Source organism: Sturnira hondurensis, unplaced genomic scaffold, assembly GCF_014824575.4.
Source record: "Sturnira hondurensis isolate 20B ecotype Veracruz unplaced genomic scaffold, ASM1482457v3 Scaffold0021490, whole genome shotgun sequence".
Lineage (NCBI taxonomy): Eukaryota > Metazoa > Chordata > Mammalia > Chiroptera > Phyllostomidae > Sturnira > Sturnira hondurensis.
The window spans coordinates 2517144-2544785 of NW_028094121.1; the positions used below are offsets into that span (position 1 = coordinate 2517144).

Below are 27642 nucleotides of genomic sequence, written 5' to 3' on the forward strand. Positions count from 1 at the left end.
TGCCCCCCACTAATGCCAGTAGTGCCCCATAACATTTCTAATGATCAAAAACACTTAAATTTCTGAAGGACCACTAGGGGTGGGACCCACCCCACTGAGAACCACCAGCCCAGGCACACTCAGTCCTCGGGCTGGCCATCAGGTCTCTGTTGCTGTTCCCACAGTCAGTCTCCAGCCCGTCTCCCTGTCCTCTCTCCTCGCACCCCCACGGCTTCACACGCCCCACAGCTCGTGCCCTTCACCTCACTCTCTTCCTCCCCTCTTGCTGTTTCAGTCAGTGATACCACCGTCCACCTGGCTGAGGAGTCAGACCCTTGAAACCCACCCCAGAGCCCTCTGTCTCCAGTCACTGGCTGGCCTGGCCGCCCTACACCCTCCCCCCCACCAGGGCCTTCCCAGCTCACCCCCGGCTCCGCTCTGGTCTCTTGCCCCTTGTAGTCTAACATCAAGGTAGTCAGAGCTGTCCTTCCAGGTGGAAACCCAGTCCCATCGTTCTGCGGACAGCCCTCCTGGGGCCACATTGCCCGTAGGATCTGGTCCAGCAGGGACCCACCTGGGCCTGGCACCTGCCCGCTCCCACTGACCCGCTGCTCTGGCCTCTGTGTCCCAGCTGCAGGCTCACCGTTCCTCAGACCCGGAGCTCACTCCCCTCGGGGCCTCGGCCAGTGCTGATTCCTCCCTGGAGTGCTCTGTCCCCGGTTTCCGCAGGGCCACCCCTCCCTCCCTCTGGGTATCACACACGTGTCCCCTCGTCCTCGGGGCCTGCCCTGGCCTCCCTCTCGAGTGGGCTTTCCTACCATCTCATTCATCTTTTTGTCAGGCTTCATTTTTTTGCCACACCTTTACTATCTGAAACTAAGTTTATTTTTCTACTTATTTTCTGTCTCCCCTTGAGAATGGCAGCCTCGTGAGCACAGGATGTGGGATTTTTTTCACTCTTATGTCTGCGTCTGACACAGTAAACGTTTGACCATTGGCAACAGTGCTCACGGGGCTGGTCTGTTCTGTGCCAGACACCCTGGTCTGCTGTGGCGCTGAGCGTGGAGGGGACAGGGCCCCACCCCCAGGGAGCACACGGGGCCGAGGCCCCGCATGGAGAGCGGCTTTCTCACCCCCACAGACGGGCCGCAGCTGCTCCTGCTGCCCCTCCACCCCCAGACCTGGGCCCTTAAACTAAACTCAGACGTCCCCTCATCCTGACTGCCTCCCGTGATGGTGACAGCAGCCCACGTGACACACCCAGAGCCCCTGTGTGACTGCCACTGTGCTCCCATTCCCTGCGCAGCTGTCTGCCACTGGCTTCCCTCTGCACGGCACAGTTGTCTTTTGAGTGACCTGTGCTGGACTGAGCTCCACCAGAGCCAGGACCCTGTCCCCAAGGCTCTACAGGGGTATGTGACAGCGCAGACAGTATTTGTTGAGTGAGTGACACAGGACAAGACAGTATAAAGTGATTGAAGCAACCCTGCTCCCTGTTCTGTGGACTGTCCCTGGAGTGGAGGACAGGCATCCGCATGGTCGGTGTGTCCCAGAGTCAGCTTGGCCGGAAAAGGGGACTGACCCGCGCCTGCTCCCTCCAGGCCTGCTCTCCATGGCCAACTCCGGCCCCAACACCAATGGCTCCCAGTTCTTCCTGACGTGTGACAAGACAGACTGGCTGGACGGCAAGCACGTGGTATTTGGGGAGATCACGGAAGGCCTGGATGTCCTGCGAAAGATCGAGGTGGGTGGCTGATGCCCCGAGGGGCAGCAGAAGCAGCGCCCTGCGGCCTGGAGCGGGGGGCACAGCTGCTGGCGGAGGAGGCTGCGGGTGCTCAGGCTGGGAGTAGAGGGTTGCATGTCCCCGATGTCCCCTTTAATTCCCACCCTCCCTGCGCGCTTTCTCCTCTCTTGTTCCGCCCACGAAGGCCCAGGGCAGCAAGGACGGGAAGCCGAAGGAGAAGGTGATCATCTCCGACTGTGGGGAGTACGTGTGAGAGGCGCTTTCCCTGCGCTGCACCTGCGGGTCCAGGATTCGTTCGCTGCGGGGATCCCGCCCTTGTTAAGCAGGGGTTCCTCAAGTGGCGCTTGTCGGGGTCAGCTTGGAGCAGCTCCCCTGCTGGCTGGCTGGGCTTTCCCTGGCTCTTTCCCAAGCGTGGCCGTGGCCCTGGAGCCGGTACAGGCACCCAGGTCCCCGCTGTGGACGGCTGAGCGTGACCTTAGTAGGCCTTTGCCGCCAGCGCCTTTCCTGGGCCCACCGGTGTGGATGCTGGACGTTTCCTCTGGTAAAGAAAACACTGCTGCCTGCTGGGGAAGACCAGGGCTCCTCCCCCGCTGCTCGCCCTTCTCGGGCCATCCCTGAGAGCACAACACGCAGGGCTACTGCAGAGCCTCGGAGGTTGTTGGAGCAGGTACAAAAGCGCCTCTGTCCTCACTGGTTCTTGGTACCAGTCACTCAAATTGGGTTAGCCAGACTTTCAGCCCTCACACCCGCTGGCCCGAGTCACCTCACAGCGTCTCACGTGCTGAAGCTGAGCACCTGAGTATGGGAAACCATCAGTCCCCAGAAACCTCCTCCAGCTCCACTGCCTGCTCCCCACCAGTAGCTTGGAATCAAATCTCGACATTTAGAAACTGCTGGGCTGGGCAGGGATAGTTCTCAAGTGGGGTCAAGGTCAGGTTGAGCCCGGAGGGGAGGGGCCTGTGGCCCAGTGATCCTGGCCAGCTCCTGCGGAGGGGTGGGTACAGGCCCAGCCTCTGGCATCTGGAGCCAGCATCAGGGGTGGGCTTCAGGTGGGGCTTCTCAGCAGAGACCCTTGCTTCTTAACCTACATATCCCTCTCACAGGGAGTCAGTCATAGCTATCAGGAGGGGCAGCAGTGAGGCCAGGGGGGTGGCAGCCATTTGGGGCCAATGTGAGGTCCAAGGGAGAAGAGGATGTGTGTGAATACTGAGCATGGCCAGCCTGGTTGTGACATACAGGGACATGGAGCAGGCCAGCTGGAGGCCCCAGAAGGGAGGGCTGGTGTACAACATTGAAACGAGGGGGGAAGTTGTGTGGGGACCTTGTCACCCACTGTGCTTCCCTGGTCACCTGGGAGCACAGGGCCAGCAGACTGGCCAGGAGGCTGCTGGGTGGGGAGCATGGGGTGACAACTGCTCACCTGCGCTATGCAAGCAAGGGCTTCCCTGAACTTGCCCCTGCGTCCACCCATGACCCTTGTACGGGTGGTGACCGTAGACTCGGGAGGTGCCAGGTCCAGGCATTCCAGGCTATGGCCTCTGGTGACCACACAGGTGTCCGGTGGGGCTTGGATGGTAGGATCTTGGGGTCCCCACACCACCCTCGGGAAAGGAATGGGGGACCTGGTTTGTAAGTGAGACACTAAAGTCCAGGCATGGAATGCTGCTACAAGTTGTTTTCAAAGAATGTTTAATAACATTTTCAGAATAAATTGAATAAGATCACCAAGCAGTGCACGGAGTGTGATCCTAACTGTAAAATTCCCATGTATTGTGCATAAAGACATGTGCGCCCAGAAAAGAGCCCAAAGGAATCATTAACGATGGTTCTGTCTCTGTTTTTTATTTTCAAAAATTCCTGCACCATACATGCAATTTTCTTAAGCGAGGAAAAACAGAGTCAAATGGTTGCTCAAGGCTCCCAGGAAGAAGGGAACCCCAGTTTCTCCCTTCAGCTTCCCACAGGTGGTGGTGGCCCCTGCAGGGCACAGCAGTCACCGAACAGGAGGCAGCTGCATTTGCAAACTGTTTTAAAGTGCAGCCACTGACAGCTGCTACTCGTTCCACACACACATTCAGACACGTTGCTAAGTGCTCTGTGGACAGACTTGATCCCCACTTTGGCCTTGCAAGGGTGGAAGCAATACCCCTTTCTACAAGGGCAGGGCCTTCTGAGTCAGGCTACGTATGCAGTCAAACTAACAAGGCAGAGCCAGGACTGGATGGCAGGTCTGCCGACTGCAGTGCCTGCTCGCTCGCCTCAGGGCCGGGGCTGCTGAGGCCAGGGCGGTTGGTTCCACGCTGAACAGTTTTGCAGCCCCCCTTAATGTCGGCGTTTACTTTGCTGTCAGTGGACCTGGGTTGACCACCCTTACTCATGCTTCTGCTGCGCAGCCTTGAATGCAACCTGGTCTGCTGGGGCAACCAGATAAACGAGGCGGCCTTGGGCACTACACGCTTGGCTTGGTCGGCTTTGTGACCGAAGGAGCTCCCTTCTCCGGGCTTTTCCTGCTGGATCCCGTGCGTTGACCGCCTGGATGGCTGAAGGTGCTGGAAGTCTCGGGAGGCCGAGACCGCTGTACTTTGAGTTTCACTGCCCACCAGTGGGCGAGGCAGTCTTCATCCTTAAAACATACATTTCACACCCTTTCCTGGTACCCCCCAGCCATGCTGGTTACCTGCAGGGCATCTATCGGAAGTTTTGTGATGTTGGTGGAAGAGAGCTGTTAAATGAGGTCCTTACAACCTGGTTTAGGCTTATGGGGAAAAGCACCCGGGTGGTTACTGGTTACTGGTGGCTGTGGGCAAGAGGCTAGGCAGTGGTGACCCTGTGCTTCGTGCCTGCAGGACCACCCTCCGCACATTCTGCCCTCGCTTATGCTCAGAGTCACCTCTGTCTCAGTGCGCAGTCCCAGCACCTCTTCCCAGGCAGGGGAGGGCAGGTCCAGGGCATGAAGCCGTCCAGCCAGTCCTTTTCCTAATGCGCTGGCTGCTGGCAGGCCAGGTCTGGAGCCCAACTAAGGGCTCTGCCCGCCACCCCCTCCCAGGCCAGTCACGTGCATGTCCAGCCAAGCCCCGGCAATGCCCGGTACTACCCCAAGGAGGGGCAGACTGCTTTGACACCTGAACCCTGTGGTGAGTGATGCAAAGCCAACCAACTAGCCTGAGAATCCAGGTTCTCTTCAGACCAGCATGGACTGCCCACAGGATAGGCAGATGGCCAAGGACAGGCCCTAAGCTAGGCCTTCTGTGCTGAGTGTCGCCAGTGCAGCCAGCACACCCTACAGGCACCAGGAAAGGGCAGAGGGGCCTGGAGAATACCAATCAGATGCTGTTGGTATGTGATCAGAGACACCAGAGCCCTACCTTCCACCCCACCAGAGCTCCAGTGGCATTTGAGGGTCTCAGCCTCTGAAGAGGGGCTGGTCCGGCTGAGAGGCACTGCAGGGGCCGGGGGCCGGGCCTCAGAGGCAGCCACAGGCCTTGACCACCATGTTGCGGTGTTTGCGCAGGATGACGTTGTTGCTACTGTCATAGTAGAGCACGGAGGTGGCACTCAGCTTGGTGGGTGCACAGCATGCCTTGGGGACTGCATCTGGCTTCATCAGGTGCACCTGGCCAGGGAGGGGGTGGCGGGCAGAGGTGTGAGCACCAAGCACTTCCCCCAGGCCCAGCGGGCCCCTGCCCCCAGCTCCCATCTGCCCCAGGTCTCCAGCTGCTCACCCCTCCCCTGTTCCATTGACCTTAATCGAGGAGGTCAGTGTAGCCCTACATGACCCTACTTGACCCCTGCCCTGCCCTTGAGGCCCTTAGGGCACAGCCTGGGCACCTACCTGCTCCCTGCCACACCCACTCCCCTCAGACTTGATCCTGGTTCCCAGCACACAATGCAGCTGGTGGCAGGTCCCTTCTGCCTGAGGCCCCTGGAGCACCATCCCTCCAGGGTCCCCTACACTCCTCCCTCCTCTCTGTGGTTCCGTAATGCCCCTGATCATGTCTTGGCCACCTTTGCTGTTTATCATCTGTCTCCCCCTCCTGTGACCCAGTGAGTGTTCACAGACCAACTGGATAATGGGCTTTCAGGTATGCCCTGGGGTGTCCGACACCGTTATTTCTGGGAACACTTTTGCCCTCTAACAGCTTCTAAGGCAGGTGTCACTCTGGCAGATGAAGAACCTGAGGGCACACAGGCTATGTGAGCTGTCGCCCAGAAGGACTTGGGTCCAGGTGCAGTGACCCAGGTCCCCACTCCAGACCAGCTTCACCCACCAAATAGAGCCTGACTGAGGAGCTATTTCGGCCTCCATACAAATATTTATCCTGAGACTTGGCAGCATGAGCTGAGTTTACACTGGACTCCTGGTCAGGGCCCCAAGCTGACGGCCCAGAAGCAATCCTGAGCTATCAGGGGCAGAAGAGTAAGGGGGAGAGAGAGAGAGAGTGTGTGTGTGTGTGCGTGCGTGTGCGCGCGCCCAGGACCACCCAGCTCTCAGGGAGGCTGCAGAGCAGGACCTGGATGCAACTGTCTAATGGGACCTGTCTGGCAGCCTGGCCCCTGTTCCCCAATGCCCAGCCTTGTCCCCAAAGCCTCAGCTCTGAACCTGCTGGCCAGGAGGACTGTCACCTGGGCACTAGGCTGGCTTGGGGCCCAGAGCCTCTCTGTGGCCCACTGGGGGGAGCCGAGGCCTCTGAGAGGGTGTCCAGTCAGACTAAGACATGGGGGCCACTGCTCCCCAACTTCCCAGCCTCCACATGTGATGTCTCCCAGCCTCCACATGTGATGTCTGGCCTTGGCATTCCCAGGCCCACGTGAAAGAAACCAGGCAACACGCCCTGGTGTGCCCATCATGGGCTCTCAGTGGCTGAAAACTGGGGAAGACCTTTGCAGACTCAGGACACTGGAGAGTCCCGAAAAAGGCAGGGACGCTGCTTTTCTGTGACTCCACCCAGGACCAGAGCTTCATCGAATCAGCGACAGAAAGAGAAACTGCCTTTTATTCCGTGTGACACCAAACAGATTGGTTTGCAGAGATAATGTGCCATTCCATTCAATTTGCTTTTGAGCCACTAGGGGACCAAGTCAGAGGTTCTGTTACTGTGGGTGCATCTCAGTCATTTGTGGGCCTCAGTTTTCTGTTCTGCTAAATGAGTGTATGGTACTTTTTTCACTTCTGGCGCATATGCCTTGCAGCTGCCACGCCAGAAGAGCACAGAAATGTCCCAGATGTGGTCCCTGCTCTTATCTCAAGGCCTATGTTAGGGACCCCTGCCCACCCAGTGTCACCTCCCTGGGCCCTCCTCCACTCCTCTCCAGCCCCGCTTCTGCGCAGGCCAGAGCCCACCCAGCTGCTCCTGTCCTGGGGCCTGTGGGTCTCTGCCCAGAATGTTCTTCCTCCTCATGCAGAGGCCCAGGCTTCCCTTCTCACAGGACCCGGCTTGTGTGTCAACCACAGCCCCCCAGAAGGCAGCTGCTGTCCTGTCTGCACCCACGACAGCCTGAGCACTCACTCCTACCCACCCACAGTGGGGACCTGGAAGTGTGGGAGGGTGAGGGACAGCCCGGAGGTGCAGGTGTGGTCCTCACCCCACATCCCTCAGGGGGCCCGGAGACGCACATGCGTGAAGGACGGGAGGCCTGGGTGGCCGTCACACACGGCCTGTTACCCCTGAGCTTCACCAGGGAAGGCAGCCCCTGGGGTCCAGCAAATCCCATCTGACATTGAGAAAAGAGGCAAAGCAGCTTTCCTTACACCCATTTCCTCTCACCCTAAAGCATCACCTTGCCAGCCTCTTGCTTCGTAAACGTAAGGCTCAGGCGTACTAGGAACTAGGAGTCTAGGTGAACATTCCAGAAAGAAGTCCCAACACACACACACCATGTAAAACACTGAGCAACAAGCGGCAGCGACTGTCCTCATAGAAATTATTGCTCAGCAGTACAGTCACCCCAGGCACCAGCACATCGAAGGCCGCACCATCTGTGGGACAAGCAGCGGGAAGGACCAGGAGAAAGGGCTGAGAGCAGTGACCGGAAGGGGAGCCCGAGCTCAGAGGGGCCCTGTGCACAAGGGCTCACGGGTGACTCTCCGCACTCACCGTGAAGAGGGTGGGTGGACACACACGCCACACTTCCCCCCCATGTGCGCATGTCACGAGAGGTCGAACAAACCAGTGTAAGGGGCATGTGAGTTCACAGCACACGGGAGCTCAGGTGGGATGCCTGTCTGTCTGGGCTGTGTGGGGGATGACAAGCAGGCTGCCTTTAGGAGACTGGGTCCCACCACACGTACCTGCACATGTGTGCACAGTTGTGCACACAAGCAGTGAGTCTACACACACATAGCGTGGCCACACAGGGACCAGCGCCTGCACAGGTGTGGGAACTCAACTGCACCTGCACGCAGCCAAGGTGCCATGTGGAGAAACCTCCCTGAGACCCCAGCAGGTGCTCATACAGCCTCCCCCCCCCATCTGAATCCCTCTCCGCAGGGCAGCCTCCCCTGGGGTCCAGGCAGGGCAGGTTAGGTACTGACCAGGGACTGCACGATGGCGTGGTTGGTGGCGTTCATGCAGGAGTCCAGCGGGAAGGAGCACTCCCCCTCACAGTAATAGGCCGAGTAGCCCTGGGGGGCGATGACCCAGTCCTGGGTGGGTAGAAGGAAGAAGGTGAGTCCCACCATGCGGCCCCTCCCAGCCCCTCTGCCCAGCACCTGTCACAGGAAGATTCAGGGTTGCCCCCCACCCTTCGTCACTCAGCCTTGGGGACCTGTTGACCCACCTTGAGCCCCTCCTGGGGCAGGCCCCCCGAAGCCTGACCACCACCCCAAGACCCTCGGCAGACAGGCCTGGAAACAAGCTCTGTCCCTGTCACCCGCCCTCAGTGCTCAGCAGCATCCTCCCAGCCTGTCCCCACGCCCCAGGTGTCCTGCAGCTGCCATTGCAGCAAAGGCAGAAGCACTGCCAGCTGGCTTCCCACCCTTCAAGCATGTGTGTCTCCAGACCCTGTGAGGGTGTGGGGTGATGACTGCACCCCCACCTCCAGGGCTCATAGTGCCCCTGCCCCTGCCCCTAGGTCTTTGTGTCAGTAAGGGACCCAAAGCAGGACTGGGCACTTGGGCTGTGCTGGTGCAAACAAGCAGCTTCCACGCAGGGAGACTAAGGATTCAGTTTATCTCCATTTTCATGGGTTTTAACAAAAAGCACTTTCTTACTACACAAGTAATATATTCTCCCTGCAGAAAACTTGGGAAACACAGAAGAAAAGAACACACGAGAAAATAAAATTCCCCGTAATTCTACCACCTTCTGGAGCCACTTATAATCTTCAGGTGGGTACTGTCACTTAAGAAAGTGAGGGGGAGACTTCTGGTCAAGATGGAGGAAGAGGCAAACCTGGCTTGCCTCCTCACACAACCACAGCAAAAATTACAATTAAAGTACAAAACAACCATCACCCAGAATCATCAGAAAATTCAGCTGTATGAAAGTTCAACAACCAAGGAATTAAAGATGTCACATTCACATGTTAGAACTAATGGGTAGAAGGGGCAGAGGTGCAGAGACATGGAGACATGAAACAGGTGGTCCCACACCCAGGTGTGGTGGATGAAAATCGGGAGGGATACCTTGGGAGCAAGGGATCCCAGCCCCACAGCAGACGACCCGGCCCAGGGTTCCAGTGCCAGGAAGATGAATCCCTACAACTTCCGGCTGTAAAAACCACCTGGGGTTGAGGTGGCAGAAGACACTGGGATTCTCAGGTATCTCCTCTTACGAGGTCCGCAATGGTCTTAGGACTTACACAGACTCACTCCGTTTGGGCTCCAACCCCGGGCCAGCAGCTGGAAGGGCACCAGTGGCATACGGAGAGAAACTGAAGTGCCTGGCATCAGGGCAAGTGCCCGGGGGACAGCTTAGTCCCAGACAAAATCCAGAGGCCAGGCAGCAGCCATTTTGCCCTTTCTGAACCCTCCCCCACGCAGAGCCAAAGAAGGGTAACACCATAGCTGAGACTCCATTAATCTGGTTCATAAGGGTTGCCCCACCCAGGTGTACCCCACCTGGTTCCTAAGCACCTCAGGCTCCACCGCAGCCAACTTACCAATGTGCTTTTCTATAATAGGCCGTGCTCCTAAGACAGGTAGTCAAAGCAGCTCTACCTAATACATAGAAACAACACAGGGAGGCTGTAAAACAGGGAGACAAAGAAATATGGCCCAAATGAAAGAACAGAACAAAACTCCAGAAAAAGAGCTAAACAAAATGGGAATAAGCAATCTATCAGATGCAGAGTTCAAAACACTGGTTATTAGGATGCTCAAGGAACTCATTGGGTACATCAACAGCATAAAAAAGACCCAAGCAGAAATGAAGGTTACGCTAGGGAAATACAGAAAAATCTATAGGGAACCAACAGTGGAATGGATGAAGTTGAGAATCAAATCAATGATTTGGAACATAGAAGCAAAAAAACACAACCAATCAGAACAGCAACAACAACAAAAAATTCAAAAAAAGGNGTTGCCCCACCCAGGTGTACCCCACCTGGTTCCTAAGCACCTCAGGCTCCACCGCAGCCAACTTACCAATGTGCTTTTCTATAATAGGCCGTGCTCCTAAGACAGGTAGTCAAAGCAGCTCTACCTAATACATAGAAACAACACAGGGAGGCTGTAAAACAGGGAGACAAAGAAATATGGCCCAAATGAAAGAACAGAACAAAACTCCAGAAAAAGGGCTAAACAAAATGGGAATAAGCAATCTATCAGATGCAGAGTTCAAAACACTGGTTATTAGGATGCTCAAGGAACTCACTGGGTACATCAACAGCATAAAAAAGACCCAAGCAGAAATGAAGGTTATGCTAAGGAAATACAGAAAAATCTATAGGGAACCAACAGTGGAATGGATGAAGTTGAGAATCAAATCAATGATTTGGAACATAGGAAGCAAAAAAACACAACCAATCAGAACAGCAACAACAACAAAAAATTCAAAAAAAGGATGATAGGCTAAGGAGACCCTGGGACATCTTCAAGTGTACCAACATTCGAATCATAGGGGTGCTGGAAGAAAAAGAGGAAGAGCAAAAAATTGGAAACTTATTGAAAAAATAATTAAAAAGTTTCACTAACTTGGTGAAGGAAATAGACATACAAGTCCAGAAAGTACAGAGATTCCCAAACAAGATGGACCCAAAGAGGACCACACCAAGAGACATCATAATTAAAATGCCATGGTTAAAGGTAAAGAGAGAATCTTCTTTTAAAAAAATATTTTATTTATTTAGTTTTTAGAGAGGAAGGGAAGGAGAAAGGGAGAGAGAGAAATATCAATGTGTGGTTGCCTCTCATGTGCCCCCTACTGGGGACCCAGCCTCCAACCCAGGCAGGTGCCCTGACTGGAAATAGAACCGCAACCCTTTGGTTCACAGGCCTGTGCTCAATCCACTGAGCCACACCAACCAGAGCTAAAGAAACTTAAAAGCAGCAAGAGGAGAGCAGAGAGTTACTTACAAAGGAGTTCCCATAAGGCTGTCAGTTTCTCAAAAGAAACTTTGCAGGCTAAAAGGGACAGGTAAGAAATATTCAAAGTGATGAAAAGCAAGGACCTACAATCTAGATTACTCTATTGGGCAAAGCTATCATTTAGAATCAAAGGGCAGATAAAGTGCTTTCCTGATAAGGTCAAGTTAAAGGAGTTCATCATCGTCCAGCACCTATTACATGCACTGTTAGAGACTTATCTAAGAAAAAGAAGATCAAAACTATGAACATTAAAATGGCAACAAATTTGCAACTATCAATAACTGAATCAAAAAAACAAACTAAGCAAACAATCAGAACAGAAACAGAATCACAGAACCGGAGATCACATGGAGGGTCATCAGCAGGGAGGGGAAGGGGAAGAATGGGGGGAAAGGTGCAGGGATTAAGAAGCACAAATAGGTAGTTACAGAAGAGGCAGGGGGGTGTGAAGAACAGTATAGGAAATGGAGAAGCCAAAGAACTTGTATGTGACTTCTGGCCAAAATGGAAGCGTAGGTGGAAACACTGTGCCTCCTCACACAACCAAGTCTAAAGACAACAAAGTTTTAGTAACAAAAACGCAACCAAAACACAGAAAAGTGAACAGAAGTCCAACAACAATTAACCATTCAGCCAGACTGGTAAGAGGGGCAGAGTCGGCGGCTGGTGGAGCAGAGTCAGGCAGGAAAAAGGGGCCTGACCGACCCAGGAGCCCAGGCAGCAGTTGGCGCATCCCAGGTGTGGGGTGGCGGTGGGCAGACCCAGTGAGGACGCAAGGCAGCTGGCTGACCGCGGTCACACAATCACGCGCAGATAAAACAGGTGAAGGAGTGAACAGTGAGACAGACCACACAGGCTAGGGCCCCAGCGACAGGAGTTAAAGCCTGAAAGCACCAATTGGAGAAACTTTCGGGGTCGAGGTGCCGGGAGAAGCTCCCAGGTTCACGAAGAGTTTGTTGGAGAGACCCACAGGGTCCTGGGGGGTGCATAGGCCCACACACCTGGGAGCTGGCACCAGGAGGGCCCAGTTTGCTTGTGGGAAGTAGCAGAGGGGACCAAAATCCGAGAGAGAGAGCAGAACAAACACCATTACCCCTCTCTGACCCCGCCCCCACACACAGCGTCACAACCCAGTGACTGGGTTGCCCCACCCTGGTGAACACCTAAGGCTCCGCCCCTCATACGTAATAGGTGCGACCTGACCGAAACATTATGGCTCAAATAGAAAAAGAGCCCAAAGCCCCAGAGCCGATACTTTTAAGCGACCAAGAAATAGCCAACCTATTAGATGCACAATTCAAAACACTGGTGATCAGGATGCTCACAGAACTGGTTGATTTTAGTCACAAATTAGAGGAACACATGAAAGCTAAACTAATTGAAATGAAGGGAGATGCACAGGGAACCAATAGTGATGGGAAGGAAACTGGGACTCAAATCAATCGAGTGGACCAGAAGGAAGAAAAAAAAGACCAAACAGAAAAGAATGAAGAAACAAGAATTCAAAAAAATGAGGAGAGGCTTAGGAACCTCCAGGACATCTTTAAATGTTTCAACATCCAAATTATAGGGGTACCAGAAGGGGAAGAGGAACAGCCACAAGTGGAACACTTATTTGAACAAATAATAAAGGAGAACTTCCCCAGTCTGGCAAAGGAAATAGACTTCCAGAAAATCCAGGAAGCTCAGAGAGTCCCAAAGAAGTTGGACCCAAGAAGGAACACACCAAGGCACATCATCATTACATTAGCCAAGATGAAAATGAAGGAGAGAATCCTAGAAGCAGCAAGAGATAAGGGGACAGTCACCTACAAAGGCGTTCCCATCAGACTGCCAGCTGATTTCTCAAAGGAGACCTTCCAGGCAAGAAGGGGCTGGAAAGAAGTATTCCAAGTCATGAAATCCAAAGACCTACATCCAAGATTGCTCTATCCAGCAAAGCTTACATTTAGAATGGAAGGACAGATAAAGTACTTCTCAGATAAGGTCAAGTTCAAGGAGTTCATCATCACCAAACCCTTATTATATGAAATGTTAAAGGGACTTATTTAAGAAAATGAAGATAAAAAATAGGAACAGTGAAAGGACAGCAAACTCCGTTATTAACAACCACACCTAAAACAAAAGCAAACTAAGAGGACAGCTAGATCAGGAGTGGAACCATAGAAATGAAGATCACATGGAGGGTGAGCAACAGGGGAGTGGGAGGAGGAGAAGGGGGGAGAAGGTACAGAGAATAAGTAGCATAGACGGTAGGTAGAAAATAGACAGGGGGAGGACAATAATAGTATGGGAAATATAGAATCTAAAGAACTTGAGACACATGGACATAAACTAAAGGGGGGGAATGTGGGGGAGGGGGCATGCAGGGTGGAGGTAAATGAAGGGGGGAATGGGACAACTGTAATGCCATAATCAATTATTATATTAAAACAAACAAAATAAAAAAACAACAAAAAAGAATTTGTATGTGTGTCCCATGGACATGAACTAAGGGAGGGAATGGGGCATACAGGGTGAGGGGGGTGCAAAGAGGGAAAGATTGGGATGTAATAGCATAATCAATAAAATATATTGCTAAAAACGGAAGTGAGGGGAAAGCAGTGATTACCAGCCAGTCGAGGTCCTGGAAGCTGACGTAGAGCTCGTGCCGACGGCAGACCTGCCGGCCATGGGAGCCGTGGACGTCATCTGCAGGGGACAGACAGGGCAAGGTCTTTTCTGGGGTCCTTCTCTGTGCAGCTACCGTGGGGGCGCCCAGGGTGGGGATGCCCTGGTGGGCACACTTGTGGGGTAAATGAATGACGGGAGGCTAAACCGTTTGATCTCATAAGGCCCCTCCCTGCAGCGCTGCTGGTGCCAGGACCCAACTCAAGAACCTCCCATGGCTCCAGAGTCACCCCACACTCAGCCCAACCCCCTGACTTCTGCCTGTGGGCCTCCTGATGCCCCGGAAACAGCCCCAGGCGCCTTTCTGCCATCAGGCTGGGGCGCATCCTGCTTTTCTCCTGAGACACGTCCCGCCCTCACCCCACCTGTCCTGCCACACCCATCCCACAGGTCCAGAGGTTCAATGGGAGCCAGCCAAAGGGCCGACCCCCATGAAGGAAAGGAAGGCACAGGGCAGGGCAGGCTCGTCCTGATGCTGAGGGTCTTGGCCCGGTGGGGAGACCTTTGCCTCAACAGCTGTGCACCCTGCAGGCTGCCTGGGAAAGAGCCGAGGGCCAAGGGGGGTGCTGCCCCGAGGGAGGACCCCTGATGGGAAGGCCTGGTGAGCCGGGGGAGGGCAGAGAAGGGACTTCCAGGTGGCGGGGAGGACTGACAGACAGTGCACTGGCCAGTCCACAGGGGGCCTGGGGCAGAGGAGGGTGTCGGGAAAGGCGGCCTGAGAGGTGACCATTGGCTTGAGCCCTTCTGAGGGCCAGAAGACTCTGTGGCCACCACTGGCTCTCGGCCATAAGCCTCTGCGGGCCTGAGACCCCAGCCCCATGGGCCTCACCAAAGATCCCCGGGAGCTTGTTTGGCTGTGGCAGCTCGTTGGTTTTTTTTGGCAGCCTCTTCCTCAGGGACCTCACTGCTCGAGGGACTCGGGTGGGGTTGGGACTCTCCCTGAAAAAAGTGACCATGAAAGGCTGTTTGGAGCGCGGTGCCCGTCGCCCCAGCAGACCGGCCAGGCCAGGATCCACGCTGCGCCCTGAGACAGAGAGAGGAAAGAGAGTGGTCACTTGAGGGCGTTGGCTGCGCACGGGGACACAGCTGGGGACTCTGCTGGGGTCAGGCAGGCTCGGAGCACAAAAGCTGAGGACCTCGGCTTCCTCAGCTGAAGACCAAAGCCCCCAGTCTGGCCCCAGGACCCTGGCAGGCAGGTCTGGAGGAGATGGTGGGAGGAGGGCCTGGCGAACTGCAGGGTCAGCAAGGGTGACAGTCATGTTCACGGCTGCGTGTGAGGCGTTTCACAGCTTTCAGTGTCATTTCGCACTGAGGGTCTCGCTCGTCTTTACAGTAATCCTGGACTTCACATGTCACTGGGAACCCTCACAGTCACTTCATGGTCTCCCAGAGCCCCATGGCCAGGGGCCTACCTTGGTCTGAGGACTCCTGCCCCCCCCCCNACTCTACCTCCTCCTGGAGCCATTTACAGTGTTGAGGTAGAAAGTGAAGGGCGCCCTGGCCGGTGTGGCTCAGTGGACTGAGCACCAGCCTTCGAACCAAAGGGCACGTGCCTGGATCGCAGGCCGGGTCCCCAGTAGGGGGCGCATGAGAGGCAATAGGATGTTGCCGCTTCTCTCTCCCTCTCTCCCTCCCTTCCCTCTGAAAATAAATAAATAAATAAAAAACATTTTTTCTAAAAAACCTTAAAAAAAAAAAGAAAGTGAGGGAAAAGCAGTGATTACCAGCCAGTCGAGGTCCTGGAAGCTGACATAGAGCTCGTGCCGACGGCAGACCTGCCGGCCATGGGAGCCGTGGACATCATCTGCAGGGGACAGACAGGGCAAGGTCTTTTCTGGGGTCCTGCTCTGTGCAGCTACCGTGGGGGCGCCCAGGGTGGGGATGCCCTGGTGGGCACACTTGTGGGGTAAATGAATGACGGGAGGCTAAACCGTTTGATCTCATAAGGCCCCTCCCTGCAGCGCTGCTGGTGCCAGGACCCAACTCAAGAGCCTCCCATGGCTCCAGAGTCACCCCACACTCAGCCCAACCCCCCGACTTCTGCCTGTGGGCCTCCTGATGCCCCGGAAACAGCCCCAGGCGCCTTTCTGCCATCAGGCTGGGGCGCATCCTGCTTTTCTCCTGAGACGCGTCCCACCCTCACCCCACCTGTCCTGCCACACCCATCCCACAGGTCCAGAGGTTCAATGGGAGCCAGCCAAAGGGCCGACCCCCATGAAGGAACGGAAGGCACAGGGCAGGGCAGGCTCCTCCTGATGCTGAGGGTCTTGGCCTGGTGGGGAGACCTTTGCCTCAACAGCTGTGCACCCTGCAGGCTGCCTGGGAAAGAGCCGAGGGACATGGGGGGTGCTGCCCCGAGGGAGGACCCCTGATGGGAAGGCCTGGTGAGCAGGGGGAGGGCAGAGAAGGGACTTCCAGGTGGCGGGGAGGACTGACAGACAGTGCACTGGCCAGTCCACAGGGGGCCTGGGGCAGAGGAGGGTGTCGGGAAAGGCGGCCTGAGAGGTGACCATTGGCTTGAGCCCTTCTGAGGGCCAGAAGACTCTGTGGCCACCACTGGCTCTCGGCCATAAGCCTCTGCGGGCCTGAGACCCCAGCCCCATGGGCCTCACCAAAGATCCCCGGGAGCTTGTTTGGCTGTGGCAGCTCGTTGGTTTTTTTCGGCAGCCTCTTCCTCAGGGACCTCACTGCTCGAGGGACTCGGGTGGGGTTGGGGCTCTCCCTGAAAAAAGTGACCATGAAAGGCTGTTTGGAGCGCGGTGCCCGTCGCCCCAGCAGACCGGCCAGGCCAGGATCCACGCTGCGCCCTGAGACAGAGAGAGGAAAGAGAGTGGTCACTTGAGGGCGTTGGCTGCGCACGGGGACACAGCTGGGGACTCTGCTGGGGCCAGGCAGGCTCGGAGCACAAAAGCTGAGGACCTCGGCTTCCTCAGCTGAAGACCAAAGCCCCCAGTCTGGCCCCAGGACCCTGGCAGGCAGGTCTGGAGGAGATGGTGGGAGGAGGGCCTGGTGAACTGCAGGGTCAGCAAGGGTGACAGTCATGTTCACGGCTGCGTGTGAGGCATTTCACAGCTTTCAGTGTCATTTCGCACTGAGGGTCTCGCTCGTCTTTACAGTAATCCTGGACTTCACATGTCACTGGGAACCCTCACAGTCACTTCATGGTCTCCCAGAGCCCCATGGCCAGGGGCCTACCTTGGTCTGAGGACTCCTGCCCCCCCCCATTTCTGGGGGTGTTAAGGTTGGATGGATGACACCCAGTTGATTGGAGCAGCTGGTGGGGCTGGGCCCGTGCCTGCCCTGCCAAGCAGTGCCCAACAGGGGGCGCTCTCTCTTCCCTGATGCCACAGACCAACTCCAGGCTCAGAGGGGCAGAGGCACTGGACCAAAGTCCCAGAGCCAGGGTTTAACTGACATCAGTCTAATTCCAGGGTCCAAGTTCTTATCCAGAAGACCAGGTCAGTGGTTTAAAAAAGAAAGGAGGAGAGGGCTGCGGGCAGGGACGCAGTTGGCGCCTCAGCCCCAGGAAGAGTGAGGTCTGTAAAAACGGGATTTCACCCACAGCCTCGTCAAGACTGAGGCCGCCGTGAAGAGCACTCATTAGCCTCCAAGTGTCGGCTCCGCCAAGGAAACATTTTCCCGGGCCTCTTCGTCTTCCCAAACGAGCTCTGGGTGTTTTAATTGTCAAAGCAATATAGTAACGACTATAAAAAGGCTTTTGAGGAAAACTCATACACCATCATTTTCTTGGAGATGAGTTTATCATTGTACACTTAGGTTACTTCCTGGCTTTTATTATAAAGAAGAGAATGAGATAGAACCTCTTCATTTTCTTTTCCTGTGGCATTTTAACAACAGGAGCATGATTACCGACTCATTTTCGTTTCCTAAACCACAGGGCAGCTGTTCCACTTCCGGTGCATTTCCTCACTGCTGCATCACTGATACACACGCACGTGTGTCTGCACACAACACACATGCATTTGCATAAAGTGTGCATACATACACATATGTAGGTGCATATATATGTTCCATCATCAGGTCTGACGTGATTCTGCATCACACACTGTAGGTCGAGGACATTGCCTGCCCCACCCACAATCCTGCTCAAAGGTCAGCTCTTAAATGGCTGAGCTTTAGACTGCGTCCATGGGCCTTAGTGAATGGGACAGCTATTAGTCCTGAAACCAGCCTTTGACCTATGCCTTCACCTGCCACAAAGCTGTGTGCCGGGCCCATCAGAGGCCCCACTCAGGACCGGACCTACTAAGACAGGGGCTGCTGCTGGAGGAGCCCGGATGGAAGCCATCTGGGAGACTTTGGGTCACGGCAAGTCGCAGTCATGAGGAAGCAGCAGAACCATGAGGACACAGGCCACCAGATGCATGACAGGCCTGGGACAGGCCAGTGAGGCCACAATGAGGGGCAACAGTGCAGATAGGAGCACCCGGGGGGCTGTCACCAACACAGCCCTGGAGTGGAGCTCCATGGCCTGGCTGACACATGGGGACAGCCTTGGGCCCAGGCGGCCCTCTGGGCCTGCGTGTGTGCTACCCTATTCCCTGGAAAGCCTGTCCACCTTGGGGCCAGGGGACTGACTGGTCCCCCTACGCTGTTTTCATTCTTTGCTTTTCTTTGTGCAAATGTCAGTTCAAGGGTTTTACTGGGGTCTCCTGGGTGCAGAGAGAATGACAAAGTGAATTAGGCAATGCCAAGGAGACAGCAGGCCGAGGCAGGCCTGTCAGGGACACTGGGGGCCTGACCGAGGATCCTGGTGCAGCTGATCCCTGGTTCCCTTCTCGCAGGAGAAGAAACTAAGGCCCGTGAGAGCAGCACCTGTGCAAGGTCCGAAGCAAGCTGCAGCCCAGCCAGAACCCTGCCCTTCGCCAGCATGCCATGCAGAGGCCNGCGTGGGGGGGGGGGGGGGGGGGGGGGGGGGGGGGGGGGGCTGCTAGGGGACTGACCCCTGGTCTTTCAGAAGGCCTACTCTGGGAGGCCTGGGAAAGGACCCCCAGGCCCTCCTCCCAGAGCCCAGAGCTCCCCTTCCAAAGGGCTCTGCTCCCTGCCCACCCTGTCTTGAGCAGGGCTCCCTGCCTTCTCCTGACTGTGACATGTGTGTGCATGTGTGGGGGGGGCCCTAGCTGTACATAAACACACCAGATCTAACAGGTCCCTTTCCAGAAAGGCAGTGGTGGGAGCTTAGGGGACTCCGGGGTCCTGGGTCCCTGCCTCTAGACCTGTGTGTGGGTGCTGGCAGACACCTGGTGTGCGGGGCCCTGCCTGGAGGTGTGGGCCACACAGGGCTTTCCCCTGAGGCCCAGACAGACAGGCTGCCCCTCTGAGCCACAGGGGCCCCATGAAACTTCCAGATGCACCCAGGTCAGAGTCCTCCCCATCGGGGCCCAGATGTCTTGGTAGCTCACTAGCCCTCTCCTTCCCAGGGCAGGTGCTGAGCCCTAATTCATGCCCCTCCCCAAATACGCCAGGCCCAGATGGCTGCCATCTCTCCCCTAGGCTCTGGGTGGCACCGGACCCCTCCCTGCAGCCCCTGCCCCGGTCATGGATGTGACCCTGCTGCTATGTTGAAGGGCACTCAGGGTGCATGGGTGACACCTGAAGGGCATTCCAGCTGTTAACCTGGTCTGTTTTAGTCCCGCAGGCGTGACTTCATTGCCCGCATGGGAAACTCCATCCTTTCCCTTTCTACACTGTGGGTTAAAATGAGCAAACCCATCTCAGTCCATTGGTTAGGTTTCTAGAACTCCTCCCATCACACGCCACAGCCGTTGGCAGCAGGCAGGTGGACCATTTATGGAGGAGACTTCCTGGTGGCTTGTTGGGATGACAGTCCCTCCCCCTTCAGTCCCTCCCATTACCCGGTCACTGTCCCCCTCAGCAGGTCCTGCTTTCCTTCCAGAGACACCTATTTAGCAACAAGGAGGAGACACGTGGGGCTGGAGAAGGTGAGGCTGCGGGGAAACAGACTTTAGCCTCAAAGGGAAAGGCCACGAATGAAAACCCAGAAGGGGCAGAAGAGGCCCTGGCTGTTGGGGCTCAGGGGGCTGAGCGCCGGCCTGCGAACCGGAAGGTCGGTTTGGTTCTCGGTCACCTCCCACTCTTCCTTCCTCCCTTCTCCTCTCTCTAAAAATAAATAAACATTAAACAAGTAAAGGTGAGAGAAACTAGAAATAAAAGAAAGATGGCCAAAGGAAAGAATCTCTCATTCGGACAGCATGTCTTCGGACCACAGACGGACAGACTTTCACATTCCTGTGTTTTTCATGGAGCTGGTGAAACGGTGCCTTGACCACACTCTGCAGGGAGCTGCGCCCTCCCCATTTTGCCCACTTGTCATTCATTCATGAGGGAAGAAATCCTTCCCGTGGGGTCACCTCAGGTCGCACAGAAGATTTGACGTGAACGCCGCGGGGAAGAGGGCAGCCAATGTCCTCAGCACCTGCAGCAGAGCTTTCTGCGGACTCAGAGGACACACAAGATACTCATCTCTGCTCTCCTTTTGTTTTATTCAAAGTCATTTCCCTCTTGAGAGAATAGAGTCTTTCTAGCCTGAGATGCCGGGAGAAGACTGACAAGATGGCTTTTGAAACGGAGGAAGGTGGTTCCAGACTTCTTTCCGATGACGTCCTGAGGTCAAACAGAAAGCCACCGCCCCCCGAGAGCAAGGCCTCCTTCCGGTCAGGGCGTCACCTGCTGCATGGGCCTGACGTCGGGCGAGACCGTGAATGTGCTCCCCGTGCTCTTCCTGATGTCCTCCACGGTCAGGCCTTCCCAGAGCTCGACCAGTGTCAGGCCTTTCTTCTTGTGCACGTCGAACACGGCCTTTTCCGTGATGATTCGGTCCACGCACCGCTTCCCAGTCAGGGGCATCGTGCATTTCTCCAGGATCTTGGGCTCGTTGGCCTTGTTGCAGTGTTCCATGGTGACCACCACTCTGGTCTTGACACTGGACACCAAGTCCATCGCACCCCCCATCCCCTTCACCTTCTTCCCGGGGATCATCCAGTTGGCCAGGTCACCGTACCTGGAAACCTGCATGGCCCCCAGCATGGTCAGGTGGAGGTGTCCCCCTCGGATCATGGCAAACGAGTCGTCGCTGGAGAAAAAGCAGCCCCCGGGGAGAATGGTGACTGTTTGCTTGCCCGCGTTGATGAGATCTGCGTCNCAGCTCACTAGCCCTCTCCTTCCCAGGGCAGGTGCTGAGCCCTAATTCATGCCCCTCCCCAAATACGCCAGGCCCAGATGGCTGCCATCTCTCCCCTAGGCTCTGGGTGGCACCGGACCCCTCCCTGCAGCCCCTGCCCCGGTCATGGATGTGACCCTGCTGCTATGTTGAAGGGCACTCAGGGTGCATGGGTGACACCTGAAGGGCATTCCAGCTGTTAACCTGGTCTGTTTTAGTCCCGCAGGCGTGACTTCATTGCCCGCATGGGAAACTCCATCCTTTCCCTTTCTACACTGTGAGTTAAAATGAGCAAACCCATCTCAGTCCATTGGTTAGGTTTCTAGAACTCCTCCCATCACACGCCACAGCCTTTGGCAACAGGCAGGTGGACCATTTATGGAGGAGACTTCCTGGTGGCTTGTTGGGATGACAGTCCCTCCCCCTTCAGTCCCTCCCATTACCCGGTCACTGTCCCCCTCAGCAGGTCCTGCTTTCCTTCCAGAGACACCTATTTAGCAACAAGGAGGAGACACGTGGGGCTGGAGAAGGTCAGGCTGCGGGGAAACAGACTTTAGCCTCAAAGGGAAAGGCCACGAATGAAAACCCAGAAGGGGCAGAAGAGGCCCTGGCTGTTGGGGCTCAGGGGGCTGAGCGCCGGCCTGCGAACCGGAAGGTCGGTTTGGTTCTCAGTCGTCTCCCACTCTTCCTTCCTCCCTTCTCCTCTCTCTAAAAATAAATAAACATTAAACAAGTAAAGGTGAGAGAAACTAGAAATAAAAGAAAGATGGCCAAAGGAAAGAATCTCTCATTCAGACAGCATGTCTTCGGGCCACAGACGGACACACTTTCACATTCCTGTGTTTTTCATGGAGCTGGTGAAACGGTGCCTTGACCACACTCTGCAGGGAGCTGCGCCCTCCCCATTTTGTCCACTTGTCATTCATTCATGAGGGAAGAAATCCTTCCCGTGGGGTCACCTCAGGTCGCACGGAAGATTTGACGTGAACGCCGCGGGGAAGAGGGCAGCCAATGTCCTCAGCACCTGCAGCAGAGCTTTCTGCAGACTCAGAGGACACACAAGATACTCATCTCTGCTCTCCTTTTGTTTTATTCAAAGTCATTTCCCTCTTGAGAGAATAGAGTCTTTCTAGCCTGAGATGCCAGGAGAAGACTGATGAGATGACGTCCTGAGGTCAAACAGAAAGCCACCGCCCCTCGAGAGCAAGGCCTCCTTCTGGTCAGGGCGTCACCTGCTGCATGGGCCTGACGTCGGGCGAGACCGTGAATGTGCTCCCCGTGCTCTTCCTGATGTCCTCCACGGTCAGGCCTTCCCAGAGCTCGACCAGCGTCAGGCCTTTCTTCTTGTGCACGTCGAACACGGCCTTTTCTGTGATGATTCGGTCCACGCACTGCTTCCCAGTCAGGGGCATCGTGCATTTCTCCAGGATCTTGGGCTCGTTGGCCTTGTTGCAGTGTTCCATGGTGACCACCACTCTGGTCTTGACACTGGACACCAAATCCGTCGCACCCCCATCCCCTTCACCTTCTTCCCGGGGATCATCCAGTTGGCCAGGTCACCGTACCTGGAAACCTGCATGGCCCCCAGCATGGTCAGGTGGAGGTGTCCCCCTCGGATCATGGCAAACGAGTCGTCGCTGGAGAAAAAGCAGCCCCCGGGGAGAATGGTGACTGTTTGCTTGCCCGCGTTGATGAGATCTGCGTCCGCCTCGTCCTCTTTCAGTGGGAAGGGACCCAGGCCCAGGATTCCATTTTCGCTGTGAAGGTGAACAGTTAAATTGGGGCTGATGTAGTTGCTGGCCAGCAGGGGGATTCCTATGCCCAAGTTGGCATACATGCCATCCTCAAATTCCAGAGCTGCCCTTTTGATGATTCGTGTTCTTATGTCATCTGAAGACCTGGCTTCTTCACCTTCCTCTTTCCGGATGGTTAAGTGCTCGATCACTTTCTCATACTTCTTCCCCCGTATCACGCGATCTACATAAATGTGGGGGATATGAATGTCTTCCGGGGCAAAGGACCCCACATCCACAATCTCTTCAACCTCCACCACTGAGATTTCCGCAGCTTTGCACATGGGCACGTTGAAATTCCTGGCGCTCCTCCTGAAGATGACGTTCCCCGCACGGTCGGCCTTCCACCCTTTCACCAAAGCAAAATCGGCCGTGATGGCGTGCTCCAAGAGGTAGTGCTGCCCGTGAAACTCCCTCACCTCTCTGGGCTGACTCATGATGGCGATGTGGCCGTCCTGGTCGTACCTGATGGGGGCGCCTCCTTCCTGGACCAGGGTCCCATAGGCGGTGGGCGTGTAGAAGGCCGGCACCCCCGCCCCGCCCGCGCGGATGCGCTCCGCCAGGGTGCCCTGGGGCGTCATCTCCAGTTCCAGCTCTCCTGCCAAGAACTGCTGCTCACAGAGCAGGTTCTCGCCCACGTAGGAGCAGATGATGCGGGTGACCTGCTTGGTCCCCAGTGAAAGGCCCAGCCCAAAGTGGTCCATGCCCACGTTGCTGCTGACCACGGTCAAGTTCCTCACGCGGGTCTTGAGCAGCGCCCCTATCAGGTTCTGGGGAATCCCACAGGCCCCAAAGCTGCTGACCATGATCTTCATTCCATCGGAGATGTCCTTTACGGCCTCCACGGGGTCTGTGTAGAACTTGGCGCGGGCATGGGCGCTGGTGACGAAGGAGCAGATACTGCTCCTCAATCCCAGTGGCAGGCGGGGACGCACTGCAGGAGCGATGTCATCAGGAGCAGCAGAGAGACCATCTTCTGCAGATGCCTCAGGCCCCCTGGGTCGCACATAACTGAGCAGGGAGGGCACCTAGGTGGCGATGCGCCGGCCTGCTGGTGCTCCCACACCGCTCAGCCACGCCTCCCACTCAACCAGCAAGCGAGCCGCTCAGCCTCCTCGCCCTGGAACTGCAGACAGCGAGATGGGGGAGGAGACCTGGCCCGGGACTGCGCACTCTGACGGTGGGGGGTGGGGGCGTACCCACAAAGCCCGCCCTGGTTAGGCTTCCCAGTGGTATCACTCAGGAAGATTCAGTTGCAGGCCCCTTCGGGCTCCATTGCTGAGCTCCTTCCCCAGGTGGCCTGCTCCAATCTCAAGACTCTAAACCCACCTTTATGGCTGTGCTCCCCACACCTGTGTCTCCAGCACGCACCTGTCCCAGAACGACACGTTTGTGGGCCTCTGTCAGGGCCATCAGTGCTGTCGGACGGGAGAGAAGTCTCCACCCGCTACCTCAAACCTACACCTCCTCTACTCTTCCTCAACAGGCAAGGAAAAAATCTATATATGTTTATATACAAATACATGTACACATTTCTATGTACTATATAAATGCAAGTACGTATCTAAGCCCACTGGCACACAGAGGACAGACTGGTGGTTGTCAGAGGGGTGTGGGGTTGGGGGTGGGTGAAGAAGGGGCGGGGACTGAGAAGCACAGAGTGGCAGTTACAGAGTAGTCACAGGGCATAAAGCGCCGCATAGGAACACAGTCACTAACACTGTCATAACTGCAGACGGTGCGGGGGTGGGGCGGTGCTGGAATAGCCGGGGAACCCTGTGTGAAGTACACGATTCTCTAAGCGCCACGCTGCACACCTGAAACTGACACGAAACGTACTGACTGTGAACCGGAATTGAAAACAAACCCACTGGCTCCAGCAACTTTACCCGATTGCTCTGCCCTCCTTTCTCCGTTTCTGCTGCTCCCAGCCCCCCACAGCCCTCACCTGGACACCGTGGCTCCCGGGCCGCTCGGCTTCACCTCACTCTCGTCCCCCACAGTTTGCACAGCCCACTGAAGTCAGGGCGTGTGTATTTATGCACACGACACACAAAGTTCTTACTTTACACTGGCTGAGATCTACAGAAAAGTTGCAGTCGGTGTAGAGACTTCCCATGCACCCAGACACAGTGCTCCCTGGGAAATGCTAATGTTTCAATGGCTGTGGTACATTTGTCACAACTAATGGACCAATATCAGCGTCTTCTTATTTTCTAAACAGCACCGTTTATTCTGACTTTGCTAGCTTCCCCCAATGTCCTTTTTCTCTCCCAGGTCCCCATCCTCAGGCACCTCCAGGCTGTGACAATTTGGCTATGACAGTTTCCTTGTGTTTGGCTTTCCTTGTGTTTGGTGACCTCGACAGTTCTGAGAAGTACTTGTCTGGCATCTGCAGGCTGTCCTTCAACTCGGGTCTGTCTGAGTTTTTCTCATGGTTATTACACTGGGGTTACAGGCTGGGGGGTCTCACCCACTCATACCCAGGGTGCACAGGAGCTACGTGACTTACTCACAGAAGCCTGGGTCACCTGGCTGCAGTGGTGCTGACCAGCTTGTCCACTGTCACTCCCCTCCCCTCCCCCACACTCTGTCCTCTGGGAAGCGGGTCACTAAGGGCAGCCCACACTGAAGGGGTGGGGTGAAGCCACACCTCCTGGAGGGGTCTTCTGTGAAAAGCTGAGTCAGATCCTGCCTCCTCCATGACTAGTAAATCCCAAATCCTCCCTGAAAATCCTGCCCCTCACCCTGGTTCCCCCTGACTCAGGACGCCCCTGCCTGCCCCTCTCAGTGTCCTCTCCTCCCAACCTCTCCCTGACCCGCTCTGCTCCAACCACGGCCGTCCCTTGCTGTGCTCACACACGCCAGTCTGGGGCCCGCCTTCGGGCTCTCTATCCCCACTGCCCATCACTCAGGAGGCTCGGCCCCCAGACACCCGGTGAATGAGTGACTGTGTGAATCCTCCTGCAGCTGAGGAAAGGAGGCTTGGAAGGGGAGGCAACCTGCAGAGGTGACAGCTGGAAAGCCACAGAGCTGGGGTTCAACCCAGGCCTCTCTGATCAGAGCCCCCAGGGGGAGGTTCACCGCCTGACCCCGGAGTCTTACCGTCCTCCGTTTCCACATAGAGGCGGAGTCCCAGGTCCGTGTTACGGTTCAACAACCAGCGGTCACTGGCTGCTGTCACGTCCAACACCAGCCAGCCTTCGTCCTCAGCTCGGAGCGTCTGAAGATCCAAAAAGAACAAGTCAGACTCCCTGTGGATACGAAAGAACAATTAACCGGAGCCGGCACAGCTGCCTCCGTGTTTCCAGTGCCCACCTGGGGGACCCTCATGGGGCACCGACCCTCCTGGCTCTGAGCTGGGTGCCTACTGCCCTATTTCACTGCATCTACCTTATGAACCTGCCACTGCGCCTGGAGACAATGGGGAAACTGACACTTGGGCACTCAGTGACCCATCCAAGGTCCCACAGCCAGAAGGCAGGGAGGTGGCTTGAAGCCAGGGTGCCAGGGCCTTGGAACAAGCATCCTTCGTCAGAAGGGCGTGCTCCCAGGAAGCTCCCCATCTGTCCTCTGGGGAACGCTCCCCACAAGGCTGGGCCAGACACACCGACAGAGGCCTGACCGGCAGGCTGGCGGGGACAGGCACCTGTTGGCTTGCTCCCTGACCACCTCGAACATGCTGACGTGCAGGGTCCTGTTGAGCGGGTGGGTGCTGGGCAGCTTGTACATCCGGAACTCGGCGGCTGTGACTGTCTCCCCCGCCGGGATCTGGGTCAGGTCAAAGCGGAACTCCTTCCAGTGGGGTTCCTGGTGGCCCAGGGCATGGTCCAGCTCCACTGCAAGACACAGCAGGCTGGTGTTTACTCCTGGTTTGGGACTCACGCTCCAGGGTGGCAGGGCCTGGTGGGAGCCTGGGGCCTGGGCTGCCTGGGGGGAAGCATTTCCTCCTTGGGGAACGGGCTTGACTGTGTCATGCTGACCTGTGAGCCCTGTGGCGAGGTGCCCAGCACAGCATGCACCACACAGTCGGGGCCAACAAGGGCAGCTTCCCTTTCTGGGTCCCAAGCCTCCAACCCAGCAGGGCCCTGCTCAGCCCCTGCTGGCTCTCACTCTGGGACCCACAGATGAGGCAGAGAGGACAGGTCCCTCCTCTGGAGGGGACTTCAGCCCCAAGGCAGAATAGGCCACGTGGTGGGCACGGACACGACTGAGTGCATTTCAGAGGCTACCGATGTGTGTGGATGGGACGTGGGGGATGGTGAGCACTCACAGCTGACACTGGGCCTTGAGGGGTGACAGTGAACTTGCCAGGAGGTCATGGGAAAAGGATGCTGTAGAGGAAGGGACCTGCATGAGCAAAGGCCTAGAGCTGAGGGACTAATGGCACAGACAGGAAAACAACAGCCATAAAGCACAGCAAAGGGCCAAAGGATGGCAGGTACTTTTGGAACAAGGATGAGGGAGGGCCAGAGGGAGGTGGAAAGGAACAAGGAGGAGCAAGGCAGGAGCGACAGCTCCTGGGGAGGCCCTGTGAAGTGCTGGGGAAGTCCCATGGTGTGGTGCGATCAGAGCAGGCTTCCTGGAAGAGGTGACATCTGAACTGGACTTGGAAGATGGATGGAGTCTTGGCAGGCGGAGAGGTGGCAGGGAGGGCCTTCTAGGCAGAGGGGACATCATATGCACAGATTAAATGGGCCAGGGCCACCCACACATCAGCAGGGTTGAA

General features: G+C 56.1%; 2 protein-coding genes and 1 long non-coding RNA gene across 3 annotated transcripts in view; 1 reads left to right on the forward strand and 2 right to left on the reverse strand.

The window, feature by feature from the left end:
- Window positions 1–437: 437 nt before the first annotated feature.
- Window positions 438–14378, forward strand: LOC118977639 (uncharacterized). The gene is made up of 3 exons (XR_005064573.1): window positions 438–1723; window positions 1908–2155; window positions 14366–14378. It is a non-coding gene; the product is annotated as an uncharacterized LOC118977639 (long non-coding RNA).
- LOC118977638 (bone morphogenetic protein 8B) overlaps window positions 3559–27642 on the reverse strand; it is a 35485-nt gene continuing 11401 nt past the window's right edge. Inside the window, exons 2-7 of the mRNA XM_037032591.1 lie at window positions 26563–26752; window positions 26019–26167; window positions 16532–16726; window positions 15644–15723; window positions 8256–8366; window positions 3559–5336 (exon numbers count right to left, since the gene is read on the reverse strand). Coding sequence (XP_036888486.1) covers window positions 5187–5336; window positions 8256–8366; window positions 15644–15723; window positions 16532–16726; window positions 26019–26167; window positions 26563–26752 — 875 coding nt within the window. The 3' untranslated portion in view covers window positions 3559–5186. The remainder of the gene's footprint in view (window positions 5337–8255; window positions 8367–15643; window positions 15724–16531; window positions 16727–26018; window positions 26168–26562; window positions 26753–27642) is intronic.
- On the reverse strand, window positions 20616–24326 carry OXCT2 (3-oxoacid CoA-transferase 2). Its single transcript, XM_037032675.1, has 3 exons — window positions 24285–24326; window positions 22694–23941; window positions 20616–20969 (listed from the first exon to the last, which is right to left on the reverse strand). The coding sequence occupies exons 1-3, from the start codon at window positions 24324–24326 to the stop codon at window positions 20616–20618; spliced, it is 1644 nt and encodes a 547-aa protein (XP_036888570.1).

Excerpts from the sequence above, each read along its gene's own strand:
- OXCT2 (XM_037032675.1), bottom strand. The coding sequence starts at position 24,326 with ATGGCCCTGACAGAGGCCCACAAACGTGTCGTTCTGGGACAG. Across the intron at positions 23,942-24,284 it reads AACGTGTCGTTCTGGGACAG|GTGCCCTCCCTGCTCAGTTA; the intron begins GTGCGTGCTGGA and ends ATCGCCACCTAG. Across the intron at positions 20,970-22,693 it reads CCATGCTGGGGGCCATGCAG|GTTTCCAGGTACGGTGACCT; the intron begins GTTTCCAGGTAC and ends GGGGCCATGCAG.